The following is a 20,915-nucleotide window of genomic DNA, read 5'->3' on the forward strand; positions in this document are numbered from 1 at the left end:
TGTCCCGATGCCGACTAATTCCAACCAATAAGAAACAACAAATCACGTGGATATGACTAAGGTGGATAAAAAGAAATCTCAAGGTTTGGAAACCTTGAAACTAATCCTAAGAAATACAACATCATTTCCCCACTTTATACACGACGCTAGTGATTAGCCAGGGATCCAATCCAATGTCAATCCCGCGTCCCAGATGTATTGTGTCCTTTCGAGGAAACATCTTACATTCTTTTAACTTTTCCCGTTTAACGTTGAATTATCACCACTCAACCCACCCGTTATAGCATCACTTACTACCAACTCGCATTTGTAGACCTCTAAGGTTCTTTGCGATTTCATCTGCGAGTTTTCTATAACCATCCTCGAGTTTCGGCTCCCTTAGAAACTGCATGCTTGACCTAATCTCGTCGCATCTTTTCGCAAGTTATCCACCAAGCTTCTAGGAGCTTTGCTCCCTAATACCAAATATGGGGTTAAACGTCTTCCGAGTCCTGGGTAAGCGCCAACGCAACCGAGAATACCGCATAGACACCGCTAATGACTATATTTAGGAGACTTTTCCCATCTAGCCTCCATTTTAATCCTTCTACATAAGATGACCGAGCTCAATGTTAGTAGTGTCGCACCACAGCCAGCCTCGAATAACAACTAACAGTCTACACTAGGGCGCTTCAGGCATTTCATTCAAATCCCAAGCTCTATACTTCTTAGTCTACGTTACTCGATATCTAGGTACGACATTCAACCACAAGTCCAAAGCCTTCAGCTATACTAATGTACCAAACCAACAGATCTGTTCTCTACGTCAAGCATCTACAACATCATCTTCAAGATTCTCTTCATAAGCAGCCAGGGCTACATAATCTACCTAATGACAACCAAGTACAAGCCAACGGTCGATCCTAACCTCGATACCTTCCGCGTGCAATACCTCCTAGGTGGTGCCGCCGTCCTAGCTATCCTTCTGCCCTACGAATATAGTTTCTCCGAAATCCTATGGGCGTTCTCGATCTGGCTAGAGTCCGTGGCTATTCTCCCCCAGCTGTTCATGCTACAAAGGACCGGCGAAGCGGAAGTTATCACCACCCACTACCTCTTCGCCCTGGGTATTTACCGAACTCTCTACATCCCCAACTGGATCTACAGATACCTCACGGAACCCAAGCACAAGGTCGATTGGATTGCCATTGTCGCTGGTCTTATTCAGACTGTGCTGTACAGCGACTTCTTCTGGATCTATTACAACAAGGTTCTCAAGGGCAAGAAGTTCAAGCTTCCTGTATAGGCGGTCTCAGCGCATCTTGCTTCCCGCCGCTAAGTAGGAGCGAAAGACGCGTTTGGCGTCGCATGGTGGATATCCTATGACTACGGTACTCCGGAGATATTTACGGGATTCTCGCTCACAGGCGATCCTTGGGCCCTCGAGGATGCAAGGCCACGTGTAATGAGTACAACGGATCCAATAGAGGAGGTTCAAAAGGTGTTCTTATACATAGAACGTGTATTCATGGCGCATCGGTGTGCATGGCTGGCGTTAGGTTGGGAGGGGCTGGCAGTTCCTCAGCCTTCAAATGCGTGGCCGAAGGCGAAAAGAGGTTTCTTCAGGGTTCGATGCAACTATAAAAGAAGCTCAAAGAAATGTTACCCGGAAAAGTGGCTGTCTGATGGCTGGCCATTCGAGGATACGACTCGTAAACGAATAATCCTTTGTTGAGAAATGATGGGCGGTTTTATAAGATCATAAAAGATGTTAAGATATAAGGGATGTTGGGATTTTATTATATTAAGGGGACTACGAGTGACTAAACACTTTCTCCCCTTGATATGATAGAATCCCGGTATTCTGTATAACTTATCGTATATGGCCTCACTAAAACAAGCTTTAAGATTATAAAAAGGATTATTCGTATACGAGTTGTGAACTCGTATGGTCAGCTATCAGACAGCCATTTTTCTGGGTAGCGTTGCTTCAGGTTCATGACTACAAATTTAAAGAATAAAATAATATATTATAAAACGTAATAATTTGTAGGATTGTGTGAAAGAGTTGCCATCTTACTTCGAGCATGTTATCACCGGCGCAACCTTCTGTATGGCATCAAAAAGCAAGTAGTACCTACTTAGGTAGGCAACTTTCCCAATCTTCCCCGCGCGCGACAATCACATGGGAACTAAAAATGCTTCAATATTAAAAAAAGAACAGAACATCTTGGTATCATTCAATGCACATTAATATAACACTTAAACGCCCAAACTTTTCCCAGCCTTATCATACCAACCCTCATTCCGATCCATACCATCCGTTCCTTCTACCATGAACACCGAGCCTAACCCATAACACCCATACAACAGAAATTACCAACTAATAATCAGGTCCTCGCTCCAGCGAGACGGGATCAACATGCCGCTGAGGCACCGGCGCCTGTATCGCGTCTGGTCCGCTACCTGAGGGGGTAGGGGCTCGTCCATTTTCGGGACTGCTATTTCTTTCTAATTCGGAAAAGGTGGCGATACGTTTTAACCCCGGCTTTACGGCGGGCGGCGAGGCTACGGGGTTCATGGCTAAGGGGTCGGTGCTGGGCGTTACTACTAGAGCGCGTTGACTGCCTACGCGCACTAGTTGCGCGCGTTGGGTTTTGCTGACGCTTTGGGAACGCGCTAGGGCTACGCCTGTTGCTGCTATTTCTGCATCGGATGGGGGTAGGCGGTGAGAGGTTGAGGGACCGTCCCCGCCGTCGGTACTTAGTGGGGAGACGGGGAATACGGCGTCGATGTTGTCGTCGGGGTAAGGTATTGATAAGGGACGCGCGGTGTGGTACATTGCTGGGTGGTCGGCGGAGGGGGGTGGGGGGAGGCGTTGTTTTACGTCGGGGATGAAATCTTCGTTGTTGAAGTTGAAATCGGAATTGCGGTTGGGGTTGGCGCCGGATGTTGGCGAGGGACCGGAACGTGTTCGTTCGTGGTTGCTGTTATGAAGGGCGGCCGCCGGGGCCGTGAACATTTGAAATGAAGAAAGTCTGTTTCGAAGCGAAAGGGTGTGCGAAAACGTGGTTGATCTTTGACGTTGGTGTTGTTGGTATTGGTCCTGCTCCCTGGTCTCGGGTTGGGAGTCGGACTCGTACTTGTTGGACGAGTCTTCTTGTTTCTTCGCGTACCGCCGCATTAGGAGGAACGTTCCTAGCGCTGAAAGTAGAGCTGACAAGATGGCGATTCCTATAACGAGTCCTGCGATTTGGCCGGGAGTGAGTTTTGACCCTTGGGATGGGGTGTTGTTGACGTTGGCCTGGATGTTATTAGTTGTTATCGGTCAAAAGAGAAGAAGGATTGGATACATACCATGGCAGCGCTCGCACTAGCATTCGCAGCCTCCACGGCGCTCTGTGCACTGCTGCTAGCGCTGGCTCTAGCCGCATCTATGGCGCTACTGGCACTCGCCTGAATACTAGAGACAACGACGGGATCGTCCCCCGTCGCGGTGGGCGCCGTGGCCGTGCTACTACTTATGCTAGGCTCTTGTGATGTGGTCACTGAAGCATCAGTTGTCGCCGGCGCAGTAGGTGCTGCTGTTGATGATGGCTCTGCTCTAGCACGCGCGGCGTCACTTGCGGATTGAATGGCACTGGACGCCGATGCTGAGACTACCGACAGTGACGATATGAAAAGGGACGATACGCTCTGTGCCACGCTACCCGACACGAAGTTTGAGACAGAGCTGGATATACTGCTACTGATCTCATTTGGTGGGCGGGGATCTGGCGGTGTTGCTGGAGGTGGTGGCGGCGGCTTATCGTCGTCGTCGTCGTCGTCGACGTCATCTATATCATCGTCATCGGGGATTTGGCGATTTTGGAGACTAGAGCTCTCTGATAGTGTCGCTCTAGTCAGAGAAATTGATGACAGATCATCTGGTGATTGTCGCCCTGTGATATCTCTTCCCCTTGTCGTCGCAACCGATTCTAAGCCAACTCCATGTTCCAGCCTTCTATCGATGAGCGTTTCGCTATTCAACGGTGTATTGCCGAGTCCTACGCTTCTAGTTGACCAGAGCGACAACAATAAGAGCAACGAAACCCCAAATTTATTCATCTTCAAATTTCGTCAAATAATATTGCCATTACTGGAATATTTACAGACCAGCCGTGTGAAAATAAAAAATCAATGAAATGGAAAGGAAGAAATCAGGACCTGCCGTCGGCCTCGGCTCCCTCTCAGCTGATCAACAATTGAGATTTGAGGCTGATACTTCCATACGCCACGTCGTATTAAAAACCGCTCCCCTAAAGATAATCGCCCGCGTCGACAGAAAATTTCCCATTCAACAGAGCGCAAAGGTGAGAGATTCCGGCAGGCGAAGTTACAAGAAACATTCCTTTACACACCCATCTTATTAAATGGAGTTTCGTACGGGACAGACGCCGTGTCGGGACCATCCGATCTCCTTATTCGCTGTCAACCCCAGGTTTCCTGGTATTGAAACATATTGGAAACAGGTAAGCGAGTTCGTTTTGAGTAGAGAGTGACAGTGGTGCTAGTGGGAATGATTTCTTTGCTTACTCGGCTTCTAATGTGGATTTTCCCGCTACAGCCCTTGTTTTTCAGCTAGGGGAGGTTCAATTCCCACAGGGGTGGGCGTTGCAATCCTGGTAGTTTCGGTCCCTAGTTTGGTGGCTGCGACACCAAGTGTAGCAGATCATTAAGCCATAGTAAGGTGTGGGTTTTGATCTTTTGTACTTCCTGCACATGATCTACAACTATGATCGACTGACTTATTTGCACAATTAAAATGAATGAAAGAATACTAGGGTTGAAAGGGAATGGACGGAAAATGTGCAAGATACGGAATGTTCCTTCCTTCCGAGATGATCCATATTTTCGGACCGGGACGGAACTTGGACCGGTCGCTTCGGGGCACCTACCGGACACCCGAAACGACATCCGACCAATGAGGGCTTCCGCACGCCCGGTGTGCTCCGGCATCACCTAACTCATTGTTTCGGGAGACTCTCGGTAGCCATCGTGAGATCTTTCGGGGCATGTGCCAATAAAATTACTAGAAAACCAGTTGAACCAGAATCTTCTCAGCTTATACATCTCCTTCCTGCCACATTTCTCCCATCCACATTTTCTCTACACAATTATTCCCCTCCGCACTCGATTAATACCTTAGTCGACTAGTACACCACCCGGTCAGTATTCTACTCGATCTGTCCTCAATTGAACCGCAGTCAATCGATATCATTATAAACACGGTCATTTATTGAAAACAGTTCGAGTTTAGGCTTAGGTAAGTAATCATCCCATGAAGATCTCTACCTCTTCTTCCTTTTTTTTTCTTCTATGATTTTATCGATTTAACATCCCCCCTTTTCTCTCTTTTCCCCATAAGGGACAAAGAAGTATCTAACTTCTTCATGATCAATTAAGGAAATCATTCAACATGGGTTTTTTCGTCCAGTGTGGTAGCTGTGGAGATACCATCTCTGTCATCTCCGTCAAGGAATGCTTCCCTGACGAGGAGGGAAAGCTCATCAACACCTGCCACGGATGCAGTTTCTTGAGCGCGGTAAGTTGTATTCGTCTACTTAAAATAAGCACAACGTGAATATTAATTTGATTAATAGAAGCAGCGCGCTTCGCCTAAGGGTCCTTGGCTTGGACGTATTCTGCGCAGATGGAGACCTGAGTGGGACATTAGTGCCGCGAAGTTCGCCTTCCAACCCAACGTAAGTAACCCACAGAATCATTGCTTACTCCTTTAAACTTGTCCCTGTGATGTGGATCGCCTTTCCCAGCGAGATGTATGAGAGTTTACTCCCATGATGCGGCTCCAAGAATTTAAAATTTGTCTGACGAGAAAATTACTGACGCTCTATGACATAGCACTCGGTTCAGTTTGTCATGCTGTTGGAGCATTTCTCACAGTTTTACTATTGGAAGAATGTGGCTATCATGGTGAACTCGATCGCTATGGAGCGAATCCGCCACGGCAAGGATAAGAGCCGTCATGTTACTATCCGCGATTTCATCACACTCTACGAGCTCTGCCAGGGCCTAGGTTTTGCGCGTATCGTGCCCGAGAATATCAGTACCATCACGTTGGCGAAGATGAATCTTGCCGTTGACGAAACTGGTCTCATCCAACAGGGCGTTTATCCCTTCTTCTGGGCCGAGTACATGGGAGTATGTGCCGATGGCGGCCAGTGTGGCAACATGCTTCCCGCTAGACATCCCATCATCTTCACCGAAGCCTATCGTTCCCGCCAAGGTTGCCACCTTATCGCATAAGGCAGTTATTCTATACCCTTACACACGCGACATCGACTTAGGTCTTTTATCCTTTCATATTCTGCGCGGACATCGGATTTTATTCTTTCGGACACACAACATGGATTTCGGTTCTTAATCCCTTCTTATACGACATGGATGGACTTTAGCCCTTTACTCCCCCGTCGACATCGTAAATATATTGTCCTACCTTGAGGACTTCCGCGCACACGCTTCGCTTTATCGAGCTTGGCCTGGGGTCCTGTCTGTGGACGGGTATCATAACGGCGAAAATGGTGGTTATTAGCTTAGAGATTAGATGAGATGAGCACACGCTCGCGCAGAAACTCGCGCAATAATACATGATACATGTTTCTACTAAGTTCTCTGTTGTTTTTGTCTCGTAGCCGCTGATGTCTTAGAAGTTCCTAACATAACATTAGGTGTGTAAATCGTACTTACAGCCGGGGTAGGTCCAATGCACCTATACCACGATAATGGATGGGATTAATTTATGTGCCCCCCTTTCGCTAAGCTCCTACCCACATGGTTACGGTAACTATCGTAAACTTGATCCGCCGATTGGCTTGTTGGCTGCGGAATGGCATCGCTTCTGTGTCCGCTTGTATTAGGAAAACCTCGCATTTATTTAGTATTTCTGACGCACATTATATTACTACATGTACCTGACTCATACAGAATATTTTATGAGTATTGATGTTTGGGATCAGACCAGCACATGGCTTGTAGTCATCAGTACTAATTAAGTTGACCTACCCTATAATAAATATTAGGTCGCTCTCCCTATCTTCCGGGCGTGCCATTGTGATTATTATTACCTAAACATTATAACTACTACCGGGATAGTTGGTATCGTCGTCGCTAGTTAACGTCACCAACGCCACCTTAAGCACTACTCTTATTATATAGACAAAACAAAAACCACCGGATTTTTCCCTAAAAATAGTACCACCAGTTCATAAGGGGGCTCAACGGAAAAAATCGACGGTCGCGGCCCTACGACTCCTCTCAATCGCACGTTGTGCCTCGATAGCTGTACCCCCAATGCCTGGCAAAGCAAAAAGGTTCTCGTTAAACGATAGATATCCTCAACATAATACGCCCGTACCGCCGTCTATGTGTCGCCTGTTTTTTATGAACAGCAAAAACACTCACGTAGCAAAGGAAGTAGCAGAGCAGATGGAGCAAGAATTCGGGGCTGTGTAACTTAGATGCTCGCAACATGGCCAACTGCTCGATAAAGCATGTACGACGCGTTGTCAAAAATTACTGCTCAGATATTGGGTCTGTGTAAGTAGTCATCAATTGCAAGCATAGAGATAGGAACGCAACTAACCCATTTTTAAGAGATAGGATGACCAGAACCGTCTACCGTTTCGGCTGGGGGAGGTCAGTCATCAAGCCTGGCATGAGCGAGGGCATAGCGCTGGGAAATCCATGCTACTGGGGATGAGATCTATTTATTCAATAGCGCCTGATTAATAAATAGTACGTGAGAGTTTTGCATACCCCGACGCAGAGGGAAAAAAATAAAATTGTGCATCTGCTGTGAAAGAAAAAAAGAAAATGGTGTTAATTTAGAATATTTTCTCCATTACGCCCATGGGGTTCCCAGGGCATGTTGAGTGGCGGTGGCCGCTGGTGAAGCTGTAGTAAATACATATATCAACATTGTGTAATTTGTTGTATGAACGTGGGACTATAAGATTTATGATTGACGTATCTGTTTACAAAGCCAGGCATTTTCCACCACGGAAGCTGAAATTGACAAACACAGCAGGAGCGAAGAGAGTAACGCTGAGGATGGACTGAAAATAATAAGAGGTGGCGAGTAGGATTAGGAGAGACAAACGCTTGGATGCTGAGTACATATGGTACAGATAATATTTAACGGGGCAAAGAAAAATAATAACAGAAAAAATTACAAAAAGAAAAAAGAATTGTGGTCCATCTGGTCAGTGAGGGAATCGAATGGATGACTTACCGGTACCAACACGCCTATAGGCGATTAGGGAGATATCCAGAACTGTAATGCCGATAAGGCTATTGTTCAAGTCCAAGGGGCATGGGAGGGGAGCCTCGCGGCTGTACCCCAGCCCCACAGAAGGCATAGGAAGGACCAGTCAGTTGTACCTAAGGGTTAGTTAGGTTGAAGGGACTGATACATACCTTGCAGAGAACCTGCTAGTAGGCCTACCCGCGCAGGTGGTGACGGAGTAACGATGTTGGACTAGGAGAATATGTTAGCATATTCCATTCCTCGCACTTGAACCACTAGACCAGATGGACTTTAGAATTGTTGAAAGTACTACATGTTAAATTTAATTATATGTTGCTGGGTGGTTTGTTTACGAGTTGATTTTACTGGCTGGGGGGACGCGGGTCCGCGGAGGAAGGTGCGTTTTGTTGACGGGACTAGCATGCTAGGGGTTGCTCGGCACTAGCAAGCAAAGGAATTGATAAGTATAGGTGGTAAAGCATCTTGAAAGGAGGTACGCACGTAGTCACAAATATCCAGGTAATTTATAAGACTGCTATTGTTAGTGTGTGTCGAACTTCCATGTATTTGAGAGGTCAAAGAACACAAGTCAGCTATACCTGTAGGTGTAGCCAGACGGGTCCCAGAAGAAGATATCCAATATCTAGTCAAATATCCAGGCTGCTTCTTTTTCATCCTTTGATTTATTACCTACATCTTACCATATATATATCTAGACATACTTGGATATATGTTAAAAGTGGCCTTGGGTTACTCACGGAGTAGACCTCGAAACCATTGAGAATAATTCGAGTTCGTATTTACGATGGTATTCCTGTAGCTTCATAGATGATGCTTGGTATTTGTATTGAATTAAGGAGTCAACACAAGGGGATTGACAACTCCCTGATAACACCATACGAACCAGCTTCTCAATCTAGCCACCTTGATGTAGAAATTGCCAGGTTTAATATTTTCTGAATATAATAGTCCTACTAATTCGTTAGCTATAGGGCTAGGATAACATCGGAATCGTTTACAGTCGTGCAATCATAGCTTATTGCTGATTTTATATTGTCTATGGACGTGGGCGAGTCTTGTATCACCGTACAGGAATTTTGGAGCCCAAATACCATTTAAAACTTAGAATAGTGCATTTCTGTGTTTCTTTACAAGAGAGTACCTAGGTAGTCATGCAAAGATACACGGATATCAACAATGGTGATGATGTTACTATTCTTTAGAACACCGAATACCCATCGTACCCGATTATCATTTCTTGTAAAAAAGATGAGCCCCGCCTATTTTTATGTTAGAAATTATCTATGGCTCAGAATTGTTATTTTATGTTGGGAATGGCGAAATAAAAGCAAGTGGAAGGGAACCCCTATTGTTACACGACAGGAAAAAGAAAAAGGGGCTAGTTGTTGTGTAGTGGCTTCTAAGAAAGACTCCGGATAGGAGGGTTGAAGCAGGATTTTTTTCTCCCATGATATCCGGATGCCTTGATTTCTCAATTTAGATGCGTAGGATATCATTCCACCTATTATCTGTGTTGTAATTGTAAACAGGTTTGAGGTTCGGGTAAAAAAAGGGGGACGGAGATGGAGGGGTTCTGTATGTTCGGGTAGACACATAAAGCGGTCAATTATGTAAGAAATGATTGGTCGGTTTTTATGTTGTGTATCTTGAGTAACCTTAATTTATCTGTAGGTACTTTAAGTAAGGAACTATGTATCGATGGAAGACGGCCTCATGAATATTAGGAGATATGTAGGCACACGTGGATGTTTCCACAATGGATGAACTATACGGTTACGGTTATATGGGAAGGTACGGTTTGTATAGTTGGGATTCTTGAACCCTTTCTTGAGGACAAGTGCCGGAAGATTTGATAAGATATACCTTTGTGAGTTTAGCTTACTGCATAGTGAAAGCTCTGAATTGCACTAGGACTGGACTATTTTAGCGCCAACCCAAAACAAACTTTTCCCTTGTCCTGGTAATTTGCGTGATCTCAATGGCCCGAAGCGGTCCAGACTTCATCATCGCCGGTACATATACAGTATGTATATATGAGCTGTTCAACCAGATTTAGTTACCTTGGTGCAATACCTCTCTCCAGCCTTATCCGGGTACTTACATAAATTCTCATTCTCTTCTTCTATTTCGTCAGAGCGTCAGAACCCGTTTCTCCCACATTACAATCACCTACAGGCTACGAGTGAGCAAGCATCTTTTTTCTATTGGAAAGAAGAAAAACTCTTTGCTGCAGTGCTACTAAGCCACTCGAGCTAGCACGTGCAAGACATTACGGACAGCTACCTACTCTTATCTATGTAATACCTACATAATATACCAGCCACAGAGCGACACTGCAGTAGCTTTATGAGACCCCTTCCGTCCAACCATAGCACGGACCGCACGTTCAACATAACCCCGCGATTCTTCCCGATTGGACTATCTGTGGCTCGGCCTTCGATCGGTGGCATTGCGACCTGTTGCCATTGTCTAAGAAAGTTTTTTTTTCTTGCTTGTGACGCTGTTGCAACAGCAGAATCAAGAGTCTTAAAATAAAACTAATAGGGACTCAGCGCCGTCTGATTCCTTCTTTTTTCTTTTAATCAATATGGGCGACATGGCGAACGAAATCAAATTGCTCTCGGGCAATAGCCATCCGAGCTTGGCCAAGGCCGTGGCCGATCGGTATGTCAACTTTTTTTCTTATTGATTAATCCTTCGAGTGTCGGACATTACACACAAAGCAGACCAGCCAAATTTCTGGCGTTCTTCGGTTATTTGTGGCTTTCTTCCATACCCCCAGAATGACGAAATTGGAGAGATCAGGATCGGCCATGAAGCAATTGGAGATGTGAACATTCGCTAACAATGAGTATTTTGTTACCATAGGCTCGGCATCGAAATCGCGAAGACGATGAGTTTGAATTATTCAAACCAAGAAACGAGTGTCACAGTCGGCGAGTCAGTCAGAGACGAAGATGGTACGACTTTTATCTTTTTCTACTATCTTTGCGCCGCCTGCGTCAATTGATTTAGATCTTTAACTCATGACTTCTTTCCAGTCTTTATTTTACAATCTACTGCACCAGGCGACATTAACGATGGCTTGATGGAGCTTCTAATTATGATCCACGCCTGTCGCACGGCTTCCGCCCGGCGCATTACCGCCGTAATTCCTAATTTCCCCTACGCCCGGCAAGACAAGAAAGACAAGAGTCGCGCGCCCATCTCCGCGAAGCTTATCGCAAATATGTTGCAGACTGCTGGTTGCAATCACGTAATCACCATGGATCTCCACGCCTCGCAGATTCAGGGTTTCTTTAATGTCCCGGTGGACAACCTCTATGCCGAACCGAGTGTTTTGCGGTGGATTCGAGAGAATCTAGCTGGCCAGGAGACAGTCATCGTTAGTCCAGATGCTGGTGGTGCGAAGAGGTAGGCCAATTTTCATGCGCGCCCAGCACGGCTAGAGAGGAGACAAATTGACATGTTGCAACAGAGCTACTTCTATAGCGGATCGTCTCGACCGTGGCTTTGCGCTCATCCACAAGGAGCGCCCTCGACCCAATGTTGTGGGTAGAATGGTTCTCGTTGGTGATGTTGTGGACAAGGTTGCGATCTTGGTCGACGATATGGCTGACACCTGCGGTACCTTGGCGTAAGTGCATGACCTGGTAACATCCTAATTACTTTATAACGGTACTAATGCTATACTACAGTAAGGCTGCAGCTACAGTCAAAGAGCACGGCGCGCGGGAAGTCATCGCTGTCGTCACACATGGTATTCTCAGCGGAGACGCCATCAACACGCTCAACAACAGCTGTCTGAGCCAGATTGTGGTCACGAATACCGTGCCCCTCGGTGACAAGGTCAACCGCTGTAAGAAGCTGAGAGTAATCGATGTAAGCCCTACGATAGCCGAGGCTATCCGTCGGACTCACAACGGAGAGAGCGTGAGGTACGTACCGCAGCCTATCTTTATCTTTGGGTCCTATATACTAACAAATTCTGCAGTTTCCTGTTCACTCACGCTCCCGTCTAATGTGCATCCTGGGAGTATAATATGAAATAAAAACAAGCGGAGAACGGGAAGAGCGATTAGATGAATACTTGGAGGCTCATTCGCATTCGGGAGTTTGAGATTGCATTGCATATGGAAATTCGCCAAAAGAAAAAAAGAGCTTGAGACATCGTCGTAGAGAGCATAAATCAAGGTGATATAAGCATGGAGTTTTCGTTATTGCGACATCTAAAGTACACATCTGCATTTTATCTATGGGACATATATAAAGTCATGCGGCATCACATCGAAATTTGGCATAGGTCATGGCGGAATGGGATAGGAGGCATGATTGGTATTAAAGGGGAAGCATCATGTCACATAGAATTGGGTATCTCCTACGGCACAACCATACAATACAAATCATTGAAAGGAACAGGAAATAAAAGTGGTTTGGGGAATCTTGATCTCATTTTTAATTTTCCCGGGAATACACTCATTGGTGCCGGACTATCTCTCATGACCAGCTACCTTATATCATCCCGGCAAAGCCATTGCCATGATTTATGCCCTAATGCAAGAACCGGAAGACACCGACCAAACGCCTCTAATAATTTACTTGCGGAGCGAGCTAGCTCGTCTCTTGCGCGCATCAGCCTTATGAGCGCGGGCCTCGGAAACACGCTTGGCGAGGATAGCGGCATACTCGTTCTATACTTTTTGTTAGTTATCAAGTTAAGAAGTAAATATTTGCGGGTTGAACGTACGGCCTCATCCTTGACCTTCTCGGACTGTCGTCGCTTGAGCGCGATGCGGTGGCGCTTGTGCTGGAGACGCTGGGGAGTAACCAGACGTTGGATCTTGGGGGCCTTGGTGTAAGACTTCTTGCCCTCCTTCTTGGGCTGGACCTCTCGTCGAATGACGTACTTTCGGACCTATATAGCAGGAAGAAATCCAATATTAGCCATCTCTTGGATGTTCTCATGTATTTTTGATATTCCTCTCAGACTCTACTTGGTGGTATTCATTGCAAGGGATTCTTCTCTCTCATCCCGCAGAAGCAACGACCGAGTAGGTGATGACGAGTGAAGGTGTACTTACATCGTCATCCTTGCTGAGACCGAAGAAGCGGCGGATCTTGGTGGCTCGCTTGGGACCGAGGCGCTTGGGGTGGACGACGTCGGTGAGACCGGGGAGCTCGTTGTCGCCCTGCTTGACGATGGAGAGGGCGAGGACGGAAAGGTCCATGCCGACGATGCAGCCACGGACGGACTTTCGCTTGCGCTCACCAGTGCGGCGGGGACGGTAGCAGGAGTGGCCTTCGGAGAGTAGGAGACGGACACGGGTAGGGTGCATGACACCCTGCTTCATCGGGAAACCTTGCTTGTCGTTACCGCCGGTGATGCGGAAGATGTAGCCCTTGAACTCGTCGCCAAGGTTGTCACCAGGGACTTCAGCGCCCATCTAGAGAAAAGCATTGTTAGTATTTCAAAGTCGAGATAATCAATCGCTGATTGTATCGTAGAAGTATTGGGGGTTCGTAAGGGCGTTGACAACGATAACACGGAAAAGGCTGGACGTACTCGCTTCTCCATGAAGTCGCGGAGCTTTCGCTCATCTTCAATCTCGATGAGCTTTTGGCTGCCATTGGCAGGGTAGGAGATGTTCAACTTCATCTCGGCGGTGGTTGTCGAGGTCGACTTTGGTGGTGTGTTGTTGGATGAAGTCGAATCGTGAAAGGCACACCGAAGGGAAAATAGAAGAAAAAAAATTAAAGCGGAATTGATTGAAGGATTAAGGTTGGTTGTGTGATTTCCTTCGCCTAATCCAATTTTCCTGGCGTGCGAAAGAATGAAAGGTGGGTCCACACTAGGGCTACAAGTGCATGGGCCAGGTCGAGATTGCCAGAGCTAATTATCCGAAGAAAATCCATTTAATGTTAACGCGCAGCGGCGCGAGCTACATCTACTAAGTACTGCGGGGTCCACTATTTTCCTTTTCCTAGACCTCTTCAGTATTATTGTCTTCGCCCGGTGAGGGCATCGGTCTCTCTAAAATGACCCCTTCTGTTCAATTACACCCAAGGAGGCCTGGAAATGGATCCTTATCTCAGAACCCTCTTCCTCAAGTCATACAAACACCTTCCGGCTTGGCGATCTTAGAGCTTCAAGGTATTATCAATCTCCCCGACACCCCTGAAAGCAATGGGGATAATTCACAAAAATTGAATATCGGGCGCCTCATATTTCCGGACTATCACCCCGAGACACAAGACCCTTCTAGCACTTCTTGGATGAAACGAGTCCATCTTTACGTGGGCGAGCATCAAAGACTCACCGGGGAAGTCAAGAAACTACCGAAAGCCATGGCCATCATTAGAAAACGGACTAAGCCCGAGGGCGACATCGATATGACTGAAGGAGAATCTGAGTCTAAGGCGGAGGACCTAGAGGTGGTCGAGATTGTAAAATACAAGCTCGTATTTTCTTCACGTCCAGAGCCTGTGGGAACCGGATGAACTATCGCCAGCATTCGGTGATAAGACCTTTATCCGGATCAAATCTTTTATGGCTCGGCCTGGATACGCGAAGGTCTGGCTATGATATATACGGCGCTGAGCTTATGCACTTTATCACGTCAAATTCGCATGTATGCCAATTGGTGACCAGGATTGAAGGGTCGCGTAACCAAAATAGAGATATTGAAGTCCTGGAGTTCACAAGCGAGGCTAGAGATTGGTGTACAACCCGAAGGAAGACGAGCTTATCACCAGTAGCAACTTGTCTTATTAGGGCGTAAAATGGTGCGACGCTGCGTAACGACCAGCCACGGTGATCTGCCTTGAGTGGACATGGCTCAAGGAATAGTTGAGGGGCAGTTAAGAGATATACTTTCGATATGTTTAGAGTGTATCTTATGTAATTTGGGGGGTGGGTGAAGTGACATAGTGGAGGAAGTGGCTGCAGCGAAAACTACATTCATGTGTATGGACTAGCCGGCCATGGACGAGGATACCTAGGTACCTTCGGCATTAATGTTTCACAGCGCCGGATACCCGCTGTGCTGGGGTTAGGTGTCCAATCTTCGGATGTCTTCACCGTTCTTGTTTTCCACTCAAAGTGACAATATACATAGCCATTCAAGATTTAGAGTAGGCAAAACAAATCGCATTTAACCCTCGATACGTCAAAGATGTGAGAAGGCATTATAAAAACCAGAAATCTTTCATTTTTGCTGAAATAGTTCTTTCAGGAACCGACGTTCGTACATATGCCTAGGTGCATATAAATATGGTGATGAGTGGGTTTTACAGGGGTAAAATACCCCAGATAAAGACTAAATTGAGTTTAGTGGATCATTGAGCCATCCACGATAGGGTTAGCGGCTCCTAATCATGAACCCAAACTGTGGGACCATATGTAATCCGATAATGTCGTGTACCCACCTTTTCAACTTCCATCAATTTATTCTATCAATTTACTTATTGCGACCCCCAAAACCATTCAACTTTACCATCTCATTAGTGACTGTCCCTAGCAGAAAAATAGTGCGGACAAGTAGCTCATCGCTCGGGGAGGAGCTGGGACACTGCTTTGTCATACGCAACAGGACGCCCTCTGCCTAAACTACTACTAAAATTCCTCCCCAACCTCTTTCATTTGACCGAATCCAAGTTGAATACTTCTCTAATCGCGCGAGCCTCGCGAGACTCGTCATCCTTAGCCCAACCGCTTATCGATTGCAAAGTAACACCAGAACAAATCTTACATGACATCTACGAAAAAAGGACCTATCTACCAAGTACCGATCGACTCGTCGCCTTACGCTGACAGCCGGGTGATCTCTGAATTCTCACCAATTTCTCAACTCTTCGGCAATTCAACACAATGACCAACGCACCTACCGAGAACGAGCAGGGGCCACCCGCGCCCACGCAGCAACACGAAGAGGATGTTCCGATCCCTACCGAGGCAAAAATGCCGACTCGGAAGGATACGTCATTGAAGGAGTTCCTAGCCAAAATGGATGACTACGCGTCTATCGTACGTGATTTTCACCGGATTTCTAGCGCTCAAGTATGCTAATTATTATATAGATCCCCGATGCAGTAACACATTACTACATGACCAAAGGCGGTCTCCCCCCGCCACCCCAAACCGACGAGCGCCTCGCGCACCTAATCGCACTAGCCACACAAAAGTTCATCGCCGATATCGCGGCCGACGCTTACCAATACAGTCGAATCCGGGCCTCAAACACAAGCGCGAACAACCCAATGGGCAACCTAGGTGCCGCGGCCGGATTACAAATCCCGGGCCAGACACAGGCGAACGCGAAGGACCAAGGGCGCGGCGGTCCGCTGGGTATCCAGCGAGCGGGTTACGGTGGTGGTGGACAAGGTGGCAGTCAGAATCGCACCGTCCTCACCATGGAAGACCTCGGTACCGCTGTATCGGAATACGGGGTTAATGTTAAGAGGAGCGAGTTTTATAGATGAGCTTACTCTAGGTACGTCATACGGTCGTACTACAATTTGGATATGAGCACTAATATGTTTAGTCCTCTAAGACAACGCGACAACCAAAGTAGGGAACAGAATGGCTACTTCTCCCGAATACTCGACTCGCGTACCCTAGTTTTGGGAAATTGATATCATCGGTATTGCTCTACGAAACGGTGGGGTTTCGAGTAGTCTCAATGGTATCGGCGGATCCTTTTGTCGAAAATGGCATTGGCGTTTGGGGATAGGCGTTTCTCCTTTTCAGTCATAAAGCATTACTTCATTATTTGTCTGTACATCAGGTTACATCACATCACAACACAATAAGGAGGACCGGGCTGTATAAAAGACCAGATTGCAGATGGCCTGCAAACTCCATATGGACAGGTTATAATAGCAGAATCTGTTTTAATCATATTTTACATTTGCTTGATGCGTGTGATGCCTGAAGTGTAAAATGTGTCCCTCCAAATGCCCATAAGCGCCGGGGTATGTCCTCCACCGCATTTTCACTATCGTCTCCGTGCTGTCGTGTCATTCTACTTTGCGGCGCGTGCCCAGATGAAGGGTTTTCTTGTCCTGCATTAAGGTATTAAAATGGGCCTTTTCCTCTAGCAGTGGGAAGGGGACGTACACAGAGAACTCGCCAAGCTTGTGACCGACCATTTGTTCGGTGATTTCGACATCAAGATAATCCTTGCCGTTGTAGACTTGGAATTTCAGACCGACGAAACTGGGTAGGATGGTGGCGGCGCGGGCTTGTGTTCGGATGGGCTTTACGCGTTGGCCGGGGGCGGGTCGAACTATAGGAAGGCTTGTTGTGGTGATAGAGCGTGAGTATATAGAACCGCTAGAGTAGAGGGGATCTCGTTGGAACGGTGTTCTTACGGTACAATGTGAGGACCTGTAGATTGTTAGTATGAGCTGGATACTTGACTTGGAATTGGGCGGGTAGAAGAAAACTTACCCTTCCAGACCGATCGGCCTTTCAATAGACACCTTGTCGGCTGCATTTTGTCTTGGTTTGCGCAATCGGTGCTCGTGATGAAGCTCGTCGCATCAAGTTCCGTTGAATGGAAATTGACCAGCTTATCGATAAAGCAGGTGTGACAAGAAATGTCGGATCAAAGTAACAGTTCTCCGATACGGCGTTGATGAATAGGTCTTCTTAGATGAATGTAGCGATTTAAACAAATGTATAGGTCTATAGAGTGATTAAGTAATATGGCGTGCTTTTATTTCCAACTTCCTAGGAAGTCATAGAGTAAAATGAAAACCTGCGGAATACAACACCAACTGAGTCATGTCTCCGAGGTCAGGCACGTCCCCAACCCGATTCGGGGACCTGGCCCAGTCTTCCCATTTACCCTGTCAATTCTATCGTGCCTGTTTTCAGTCTTTGAATCCCACGTCATTTGCCCCTGACGAAATGTTCGCATTGTTCACATTGCCACGCGGAGAAGAGTGAGAGGGTTGATGCCAGGTTGCTTAACTTAGCATGGATCTAATATACATGCGGAGTGCTAGGCCCCGCCCCCCTGGAAGCAGCAACGAGCTTCCTAAGCTGTGTCCATGATATCTTTTCGGCCCTATACTTTCAAGTCTAACGTTTCTAATGTTAAGTATAGTCCAGTGACCATCGTTTCACTTTGAATACGATGTTGTAGGGTCGTGACGAAAGGAGTCATTTCATTTTCTATCCGTTTGCTCGTTGTACGGCTAGTTCCGTATTGAAGTTCAATTACTCGGAACAGGCATCGGGACTATATACTGCCTTACGGAAACGAACATCACGGCCACGCCCACCGGTGTTCCGCTATCTTCCTTCCGATGTGAGGTCTCGTCCTACTTTTATTAGATCATTCCACCGGTGTCTATCAGGTACGAGCAACTTTAATATGAGGCTCAATCGTCCCTACATCCGCAAGATCTACGATCCCCTCACCTTAATTGGCCCTTAGCGCCGAATCATTACCCCTGATGTAGTTGTTTATGCTTCCTTTCTCGATTGCGTGGGGCGGAGCGTCGGCTTCCGCTCCCGTGGCACCATACGTACGCCTAGATTTGGAAGGTATAAGTAATGGGCGACCACCATCTTCAACCATGACTCGAAAGGTGAGTCTAGTCCACACCACTTTGTGTCTCTTCTTCGTAAGTTTAGATTAGACATCATGAGGTTTGTCGACCTTCTCCTCGGTGCCGCTGCCGCTTCCAGCGCTGTCGCGGCACCTACTAAGACCCAGAAGCGCGCCGGACCCTTCGATTTCACCGGTGTGAGCGAGTCGGGAGCTGAGTTCGGTAATACTGCTCTTCCTGGACGCCTGGGCAAGGACTACACCTGGCCGGACCACAATGCCATCTCTGTAAGCTGGTTGGCCCTTTAGACGCCTTAATGCGATTGCTAATACTCGTGAAGACCTTGGTCCAGAAGGGATTCAACACCTTCCGAGTTCCATTCATGATGTTCGTTTCTCTGTACCCGAACGAGTAAATATAGATCTAATGATCACTAGGGAGCGCATTATCCCTGACAAGCTAACTGGTACTGTCAACGAGACCTACGCTGCTGGCCTCGATGACGTAGGTTCTACAAGTACTTAGTAGACGATTCAATACTAATAAAAAGTAGATTGTCACGTTTATCACTGGCCAGGGTGCCTACGCCGTTGTCGACCCCCACAACTTCGGCCGCTACTACAACAACATCATCACCGATGTCGAAGGATTCGGCGCTTGGTGGGGTACTGTAGCGAAGCGCTACGCCACGAACGAAAAGGTTATCTTTGATACCAACAACGAGTTCCACGATGAGGACAACGACCTCGTCGGTAAGTTGAACCAGGCTGCTATCGACGCTATCCGAGGCGCCGGTGCTACCTCGCAGTACATCTTCGTTGAAGGAAACTCCTGGACTGGTGCTTGGCACTGGGTTAGTTCTCATGCTAGTTCCTAGGTGCTATATCATTACTAATACCAAGTAGACCTCCAGCGGTACCGCTGACGCCATGGGCAAGCTAACCGATCCCCAAGACAAAATCGTCTACGAGATGGTGCGTCACTCCCAAACCCCAGACCTGACATAATGGTTATAACTTACACTAACGTCTTCATAGCACCAATACCTCGACTCCGACGGCTCCGGCACAAGCGAGACTTGTGTCTCCGCCACGATCGGCGCCGAGCGTCTCGCCGACGCGACCGCCTGGCTCAAGGCCAACAACAAGAAGGCTATCATCGGCGAGACAGCTGGCGGCTCCAACGACCAGTGTATCAAGGCCGTCCAGAGCCTACTTTCCCACATGAAGGAGAACTCTGACGTCTGGAAGGGTTGGCTCTGGTGGGGCGCTGGTCCCTGGTGGGCTGATTACATGTACAGCATTGAGCCGCCTTCCGGTACCGCATTTACTAAGGTCTTGCCTTCGCTCGCTGATTACATCTAAGCGGTAATTGTTGCTATTGGTGTGTTTTGGAGAAGAGAAACGACGAGATTCTTGAATATAGTATGTACATACACAAAATTGTATATAGCAAATATAAAAGCAATTATGCTGGAAACTAAAATGTGGACTTACATACCTAGGTATACATATATCATCTCATGTTCATGCGAATTTGACATATCTGTGCCTAAGTATCGCTTGCTCTTTGAATTCGATATTGCATCATAGCTGCCTTTATGTCAGCAGAATACATGTACACAAAGGAAGCTAGTTCTCAAGTTAAAGCATCATTACAGGCAACGTGTAACTACGACATGAAAGCTTACGAGCGTCTACCTAGGCTGCTGGGTGTATGTAAAGGAGCAGGCATACGCACATAGTTATTCAAAGCATCCTGTTGAATCTACTAAATTTAACCGGCTGCGGTAGTTGCCTAAGTTCCATGCCATTGAGCAGCGTACCAATTATTCATAGCTCAGCTCCTATATAACGAAACCAGGTCGCCGAATGACGGCATTTTGGGTATGTATTCCGAGATCACCAATATAACTCAGTGGATTATTCCTAGATCAGATTCCAATCAAACTCGAATCAAACTCAGATCATATTCGGATCATATTCAGATCGTATATAAACCGTACAAAGACTATATTTAAACCATGTCTAGATCGTACCCAGACTATAGATGG

The 20,915-nt window shown here is 46.9% G+C and overlaps 9 protein-coding genes across 9 annotated transcripts; 6 read left to right on the forward strand and 3 right to left on the reverse strand.

Moving 5' to 3' along the window:
- The first annotated feature begins 84 nt into the window (after positions 1–84).
- Positions 85–1,710, forward strand: F4822DRAFT_240031 (ER lumen protein retaining receptor). The gene is made up of 4 exons (XM_051454284.1): positions 85–495; positions 552–610; positions 666–732; positions 792–1,710. The coding sequence occupies exons 1-4, from the start codon at positions 468–470 to the stop codon at positions 1,283–1,285; spliced, it is 648 nt and encodes a 215-aa protein (XP_051314031.1). The 5' UTR covers positions 85–467; the 3' UTR covers positions 1,286–1,710.
- A 652-nt stretch (positions 1,711–2,362) lies between these two features.
- F4822DRAFT_443354 (uncharacterized protein) lies at positions 2,363–4,409 on the reverse strand (the record flags this gene model as incomplete). The annotated part of the gene is made up of 2 exons (XM_051463098.1): positions 3,337–4,409; positions 2,363–3,283 (listed from the first exon to the last, which is right to left on the reverse strand). The coding sequence occupies exons 1-2, from the start codon at positions 4,084–4,086 to the stop codon at positions 2,363–2,365; spliced, it is 1,671 nt and encodes a 556-aa protein (XP_051314032.1). The 5' UTR covers positions 4,087–4,409.
- A 728-nt stretch (positions 4,410–5,137) lies between these two features.
- On the forward strand, positions 5,138–6,358 carry F4822DRAFT_239924 (uncharacterized protein). Its single transcript, XM_051454283.1, has 4 exons — positions 5,138–5,284; positions 5,425–5,563; positions 5,622–5,723; positions 5,881–6,358. The coding sequence occupies exons 2-4, from the start codon at positions 5,438–5,440 to the stop codon at positions 6,283–6,285; spliced, it is 633 nt and encodes a 210-aa protein (XP_051314033.1). The 5' UTR covers positions 5,138–5,284; positions 5,425–5,437; the 3' UTR covers positions 6,286–6,358.
- Positions 6,359–11,000: 4,642 nt separating this feature from the next.
- F4822DRAFT_402289 (ribose-phosphate pyrophosphokinase 3) lies at positions 11,001–12,730 on the forward strand. The gene is made up of 5 exons (XM_051458007.1): positions 11,001–11,265; positions 11,347–11,719; positions 11,784–11,942; positions 12,004–12,243; positions 12,300–12,730. Exons 1-5 carry the CDS (start codon positions 11,199–11,201, stop codon positions 12,325–12,327), a joined length of 867 nt encoding a protein of 288 aa, XP_051314034.1. The 5' UTR covers positions 11,001–11,198; the 3' UTR covers positions 12,328–12,730.
- F4822DRAFT_402292 (ribosomal protein S6e) lies at positions 12,731–14,122 on the reverse strand. Its single transcript, XM_051458008.1, has 4 exons — positions 13,869–14,122; positions 13,387–13,749; positions 13,053–13,220; positions 12,731–12,996 (listed from the first exon to the last, which is right to left on the reverse strand). Exons 1-4 carry the CDS (start codon positions 13,959–13,961, stop codon positions 12,901–12,903), a joined length of 720 nt encoding a protein of 239 aa, XP_051314035.1. The 5' UTR covers positions 13,962–14,122; the 3' UTR covers positions 12,731–12,900.
- A 175-nt stretch (positions 14,123–14,297) lies between these two features.
- Positions 14,298–15,553, forward strand: F4822DRAFT_402295 (uncharacterized protein). Its single transcript, XM_051458009.1, has one exon. The coding sequence runs from the start codon at positions 14,342–14,344 to the stop codon at positions 14,801–14,803; it is 462 nt and encodes a 153-aa protein (XP_051314036.1). The 5' UTR covers positions 14,298–14,341; the 3' UTR covers positions 14,804–15,553.
- Positions 15,554–15,747: 194 nt separating this feature from the next.
- On the forward strand, positions 15,748–17,204 carry F4822DRAFT_402296 (transcription initiation factor IID, TAF10 subunit). The gene is made up of 3 exons (XM_051458010.1): positions 15,748–16,328; positions 16,382–16,794; positions 16,846–17,204. Exons 1-2 carry the CDS (start codon positions 16,173–16,175, stop codon positions 16,781–16,783), a joined length of 558 nt encoding a protein of 185 aa, XP_051314037.1. The 5' UTR covers positions 15,748–16,172; the 3' UTR covers positions 16,784–16,794; positions 16,846–17,204.
- Positions 17,205–18,011, reverse strand: F4822DRAFT_402299 (37S ribosomal protein S19). The gene is made up of 4 exons (XM_051458011.1): positions 17,754–18,011; positions 17,675–17,690; positions 17,421–17,600; positions 17,205–17,365 (listed from the first exon to the last, which is right to left on the reverse strand). Exons 1-4 carry the CDS (start codon positions 17,797–17,799, stop codon positions 17,326–17,328), a joined length of 282 nt encoding a protein of 93 aa, XP_051314038.1. The 5' UTR covers positions 17,800–18,011; the 3' UTR covers positions 17,205–17,325.
- Positions 18,012–18,515: 504 nt separating this feature from the next.
- On the forward strand, positions 18,516–20,621 carry F4822DRAFT_443364 (glycoside hydrolase family 5 protein). The gene is made up of 6 exons (XM_051463099.1): positions 18,516–19,149; positions 19,203–19,249; positions 19,300–19,366; positions 19,416–19,715; positions 19,768–19,836; positions 19,900–20,621. The coding sequence occupies exons 1-6, from the start codon at positions 18,958–18,960 to the stop codon at positions 20,224–20,226; spliced, it is 1,002 nt and encodes a 333-aa protein (XP_051314039.1). The 5' UTR covers positions 18,516–18,957; the 3' UTR covers positions 20,227–20,621.
- The last annotated feature ends 294 nt before the right edge of the window (positions 20,622–20,915 follow it).

The sequence above is a fragment of the Hypoxylon trugodes genome (genome assembly GCF_022578975.1).
Source record: "Hypoxylon trugodes strain CBS 135444 unplaced genomic scaffold F4822scaffold_5, whole genome shotgun sequence".
Classification (NCBI taxonomy): Eukaryota; Fungi; Ascomycota; class Sordariomycetes; order Xylariales; family Hypoxylaceae; genus Hypoxylon; species Hypoxylon trugodes.

Excerpts from the sequence above, each read along its gene's own strand:
- F4822DRAFT_239924 (XM_051454283.1), top strand. The coding sequence starts at position 5,438 with ATGGGTTTTTTCGTCCAGTGTGGTAGCTGTGGAGATACCATCTCTGTC. Across the intron at positions 5,564-5,621 it reads GATGCAGTTTCTTGAGCGCG|AAGCAGCGCGCTTCGCCTAA; the intron begins GTAAGTTGTATT and ends TTTGATTAATAG. Across the intron at positions 5,724-5,880 it reads AGTTCGCCTTCCAACCCAAC|CACTCGGTTCAGTTTGTCAT; the intron begins GTAAGTAACCCA and ends TCTATGACATAG.
- F4822DRAFT_402289 (XM_051458007.1), top strand. The coding sequence starts at position 11,199 with ATGAGTTTGAATTATTCAAACCAAGAAACGAGTGTCACAGTCGGCGAG. Across the intron at positions 11,266-11,346 it reads GTCAGTCAGAGACGAAGATG|TCTTTATTTTACAATCTACT; the intron begins GTACGACTTTTA and ends ACTTCTTTCCAG. Across the intron at positions 12,244-12,299 it reads CACAACGGAGAGAGCGTGAG|TTTCCTGTTCACTCACGCTC; the intron begins GTACGTACCGCA and ends CAAATTCTGCAG.
- F4822DRAFT_402296 (XM_051458010.1), top strand. The coding sequence starts at position 16,173 with ATGACCAACGCACCTACCGAGAACGAGCAGGGGCCACCCGCGCCCACG. Across the intron at positions 16,329-16,381 it reads TGGATGACTACGCGTCTATC|ATCCCCGATGCAGTAACACA; the intron begins GTACGTGATTTT and ends ATTATTATATAG.
- F4822DRAFT_443364 (XM_051463099.1), top strand. The coding sequence starts at position 18,958 with ATGAGGTTTGTCGACCTTCTCCTCGGTGCCGCTGCCGCTTCCAGCGCT. Across the intron at positions 19,367-19,415 it reads ACGCTGCTGGCCTCGATGAC|ATTGTCACGTTTATCACTGG; the intron begins GTAGGTTCTACA and ends AATAAAAAGTAG. Across the intron at positions 19,716-19,767 it reads GGACTGGTGCTTGGCACTGG|ACCTCCAGCGGTACCGCTGA; the intron begins GTTAGTTCTCAT and ends AATACCAAGTAG.
- F4822DRAFT_402295 (XM_051458009.1), top strand. The coding sequence starts at position 14,342 with ATGACCCCTTCTGTTCAATTACACCCAAGGAGGCCTGGAAATGGATCC.
- F4822DRAFT_240031 (XM_051454284.1), top strand. The coding sequence starts at position 468 with ATGGGGTTAAACGTCTTCCGAGTCCTGG. Across the intron at positions 611-665 it reads ATAAGATGACCGAGCTCAAT|GGCGCTTCAGGCATTTCATT; the intron begins GTTAGTAGTGTC and ends AGTCTACACTAG. Across the intron at positions 733-791 it reads CTACGTTACTCGATATCTAG|ATCTGTTCTCTACGTCAAGC; the intron begins GTACGACATTCA and ends CCAAACCAACAG.
- F4822DRAFT_402292 (XM_051458008.1), bottom strand. The coding sequence starts at position 13,961 with ATGAAGTTGAACATCTCCTACCCTGCCAATGGCAGCCAAAAGCTCATC. Across the intron at positions 13,750-13,868 it reads GCGACTTCATGGAGAAGCGA|ATGGGCGCTGAAGTCCCTGG; the intron begins GTACGTCCAGCC and ends GCTTTTCTCTAG. Across the intron at positions 12,997-13,052 it reads AGAAGGTCAAGGATGAGGCC|AACGAGTATGCCGCTATCCT; the intron begins GTACGTTCAACC and ends CAAAAAGTATAG.
- F4822DRAFT_402299 (XM_051458011.1), bottom strand. The coding sequence starts at position 17,799 with ATGCAGCCGACAAGGTGTCTATTGAAAGGCCGATCGGTCTGGAAGG. Across the intron at positions 17,366-17,420 it reads AAGCTTGGCGAGTTCTCTGT|GACAAGAAAACCCTTCATCT; the intron begins GTACGTCCCCTT and ends ACCTTAATGCAG.